The sequence below is a fragment of the Glycine soja genome, chromosome 14 (assembly GCF_004193775.1).
Source record: "Glycine soja cultivar W05 chromosome 14, ASM419377v2, whole genome shotgun sequence".
NCBI lineage: Eukaryota > Viridiplantae > Streptophyta > Magnoliopsida > Fabales > Fabaceae > Glycine > Glycine soja.
In genome coordinates this window covers 49,372,510-49,376,432 of record NC_041015.1, presented here as the reverse complement: position 1 = coordinate 49,376,432, position 3,923 = coordinate 49,372,510, and the positions used below count along the sequence as shown (strand labels likewise).

At 37.8% G+C, this 3,923-nt stretch overlaps 1 protein-coding gene across 1 annotated transcript; it reads left to right on the top strand.

The window, feature by feature from the left end:
- Positions 1-541: 541 nt before the first annotated feature.
- On the top strand, positions 542-3,669 carry LOC114383252 (transcription factor RF2b-like). The gene is made up of 4 exons (XM_028342876.1): positions 542-1,138; positions 1,796-1,928; positions 2,466-2,550; positions 2,695-3,669. The coding sequence occupies exons 1-4, from the start codon at positions 636-638 to the stop codon at positions 3,060-3,062; spliced, it is 1,089 nt and encodes a 362-aa protein (XP_028198677.1). The 5' UTR covers positions 542-635; the 3' UTR covers positions 3,063-3,669.
- Positions 3,670-3,923: the final 254 nt, after the last annotated feature.

Sequence of the window (3,923 nt, the reverse complement as noted above, 5' to 3'; positions counted from 1 at the left end):
TTTTTAAAAATAAAAAAAAATAGAAATCAAACACACCCTTCTTTGAATCAAATATATTATGAATCAAAATTTTACCTTTAAATTTAAATATTTAGGTGAAGAATTTTATCATCTATACTAATTTTATTTCACTTAAATAAAATATTTATTATATAAAAACTTGTGATATATATAAAAAAAAAAAATCAAATTTACCCAATATGACACCTTAGATGCAAAAAAATATATATAGTAATACATTCTAATCAAATTCATTAATTCAATGGATGTAAGTTAACTGATCATAAATGCGAAATTTGTGAAAAAATTTAGGTTCAATTGTTAAATTTGCAGGTAGAAATTTGACTTTCATTCTTATATAATACAATCCTTGAAGAGGAATGTGAAGGTGACCAAGGATTGGATTTATCACTAACCTAAAGACAGGAGATTGTGAGACACTTCATGTCTTCCCAAAGTTTTTGAGGTTTTAATTACAATATTTATTAAAAATGGATTAACAAATCATATATAACATTATATATTTCTTATATTCTCATTATATATATTTGTATTATCGGAGTAGTAAGAAGTAGAGAAAGAAGAAGACATTCTCAGTTGTGTTGTCTGACAAAACGAACAGCAATTGGGAGCAGATGCAAGATCCATCTTCAAACCCTAATTCCAATCCAAATCCCAATCCTCACAATGCCAATGCCGCATCCCAGCTACCGCGTCCACCGCCGGCCACCACCGCCGGCGCCGGCGCCTCCTCGTCCTCGCTGTTCGCGCGCTCCGGCGGGCCTCACCACCGGCGAGCCCATTCGGAAGTGAGTTTCCGGCTGCCGGACGACATGATGGACCTCTCGCAGTCGGATCCGTTCGCCGGCGGGTCGTCGACGGCCAGCATGGAGGAGATCGGATCGGAGGACGACCTGTTCTCGACGTACATTGACGTGGACAAGCTCGGCGGCGCAAACGGGTCGGGCGCCGCCGGAAACGGAGCGGATCCGACCGGCGAAACCGAGAAGAGTCCGGCGAGGCCGCGACACCGGCACAGTAGCTCCGTCGATTTCGGGGAAATTATGGATGCGAAGAAAGCTATGCCTCCTGATAAGTTAGCTGAGCTATGGACAATTGATCCCAAGCGTGCTAAGAGGTTCTCAATTTCGATCGCAAAAAAGCGTCTTTTACTTTGATTTTTGGTTTCTAGTGATTTGGCTTTGATGTGATGTGACGTGTGAATTTATAAACCATAGGGGTTTTATGTGTTTGAATTTTATTTTAGTTGCTTTTCGATTTCGAAATTTAGTTGGTCTATGAAATTAAGTTGAGGCTTGTTGTGTATGCTTGTTCATGGCTGAAAATGCTCGACCTCTCTCTGTTGTGGTATTTTAATGATGCTTTTTGTGTGAATTGATTAGTTTTGATTCATGAATAATTAGGGGTCAAGGTTTTTAATTGCGGTTGCAGTTTCATCTCGATCCTTGACATTGCAAGAAATTGAAGGCAAATATGGCCGTAATTGCAGCTGCAGGATGGTTGCAGTGAGTTAAAAAACCTTGATTTGTGGCCAAAATTGTGGTCGCGATGTGGTAAAAACAAATTTGACATAGTGGCCAGAATCGAGGTTTTGGATGCATTTCTAAAACCTTGTTAGGGACTGTTAAGAACCTTCTTGTTGAGTGCAAATCATTAAAATATTGGGAGGGAAGGGCTTATGCGAAAGATACTGGTCTCTTGTTTCATTCAGTATTTGCTGTGGATTTGATTTTGTTTATTGTTATTCTCATGGTGGTGGTGGTGTTACGAATAGAATACTTGCAAATCGGCAATCTGCTGCTCGATCGAAGGAGAGAAAAGCGCGCTACATACAAGAACTTGAGCGCAAGGTTCAGACTCTTCAGACGGAAGCCACAACTCTTTCTGCCCAATTGACCTTATACCAGGTTTGTCTTGACATATGTCTAAATCTGAAGTACGTTTAGAAGTTCCATTTTACAGAGTAGGCCCTGTTTTGTTTGTTGGATTTCCTGTTGCTGCCTAGTGCCTGATGCAATGAATTCAACTGTATCATTACATGTTTAGATTTACCCCAAAAGTATTGTAAATTTTGCTTCAACTTGGTTCTAAACTCTAGTATACCAATCCAGTTTTCTACTATTTGCTGCATATGATTATAGTTTTATTATCCCTGTCTTATTTACCTTCAAATATTTCCTTGAACCATAGATATCTTTTTTTATTTTAATTCAAAAATATTGTATTTTGGATCATTCTGTTTGTATTTCTCTTCCGGAATTCCTCCTTTTATACAGAAATCTAAAAGTTTCTAGAATTTTGCATAATCCAATCGGTGATCTGTGGTAAATATAATTGTGTTTTGGTTTTGAGGCTTCACTATGGTTTCCTTTAGTTTCTATCCATACACAAACTTATTGTGACTGAATAGGAATATGACTCAAATATTTCTTGATTCTCTATAGAGGGACACAACAGGACTGAGTACTGAAAATACAGAGCTAAAGCTCCGTTTGCAAGCCATGGAGCAACAAGCACAACTTCGTGACGGTAACCATCATCACTTTCTTACTATACAATAGAAATACGAAATTTATTGATTTCTTTATTATTTTTTAATGAAACTTTAAATCATGTTAATTGTGATTAAGGTGTTAGCTAATTATACTGAAATTAGTTTTTGATATGTTGTAGCTCTTAATGAAGCATTGAAGAAGGAAGTTGAGAGGCTTAAGGTTGCTACTGGTGAGATGATGAGCCACACTGATTCCTTTAATCTGGGAATGCACCTGATGCCATTTTCCGGATCAAATTTCGTTCCAATCCCGCCACAATCAGGTCCTTCTGGTCACCAAAACATGCAGATGCCACCATTTGGTCTCACCCCATCCACAATGCCAAGCCATCTACTGCATCAAACAAGTTCTCATCCATATTCAGAAATATTGCAAAATGACCAGCTTGGTCGTTTCCAGGGGCTTGACATTAGTAGCAAAGGATCAACTCTCGTGAAGTCTGAAGGCCCCTCACTCTCCGCAAGTGAGAGTAGCACTACATTTTGAATTTGACAGAAAATGCTTGACCTGCTGACTTATCCATGCCATTCATTGTTCATAGGGTTGACATTTAGTCAACTAATGAAGGTACCTTATTTCATGATTCAAATTTGAGGATTAATTTTAACTATTTATTCTAAGGGGGTGCTCACCAAAAAGGGGAAGCACCCATGGGGTTTTGTTGCAAAGTTCACGTAATCATGTTTCAGCATGGCATTTGGTGTTTCTGGGAGCTGGAATATTGGGAATGAAAGGTCATTCCCATTGTATCTTTGTATTTGTATCATCGTTTACGTGATAGCATGTAAACTGTGTGATTTATTGTTGTGTTTCACTACATTCAGAGTCCAAGACGGACTCTTTTTCTTTCTTTCTATAATTACTTAGTTTCAGGTTTATTCATAGTCGTTGTACAATGCAAGAGTTTTGGGTACTCCGTACTTGTTGTATTAAGCTTCTTCCGAGATCAAACCTTTTTGAATAACTGGCATTTCTTAGTTTCTCTGTTCTGATTTCTTTGTAACACATTACTATCTTTGTAGTACAACACTTTTGATTGTACCAACTACCAAGTATGTTTAGCCACCATAAAAGTTAAGTATTGTATCAGTAATTATCCTTGATGTATTAGTATTTAGTATTCGGACACGTTATGACCTGTTTAGTTTATTAGGCTTGAGTCATTTGACACCTATATTGCTGTATATGAGAGAGCAGATTTACACGTCGCGTGAATCACGCCAGATGTAGAGGTTACCTTTTACTTTTTTGGTTTCGTTAGAAGGGAATTGTAGAAGGTTGATCAATGACCACATACTTTTCACACGCATGTGGACTTTAGTAGAATTGAACAAAATGTCGTAATTC

Bases quoted from the DNA above. Each gene is read 5' to 3' on its own strand.
- LOC114383252 (XM_028342876.1), top strand. From the start codon at position 636: ATGCAAGATCCATCTTCAAACCCTAATTCCAATCCAAATCCCAATCCT. The intron at 1,929-2,465 runs GTTTGTCTTGAC...GATTCTCTATAG, and splicing joins CCCAATTGACCTTATACCAG to AGGGACACAACAGGACTGAG. The intron at 2,551-2,694 runs GTAACCATCATC...GATATGTTGTAG, and splicing joins ACAAGCACAACTTCGTGACG to CTCTTAATGAAGCATTGAAG.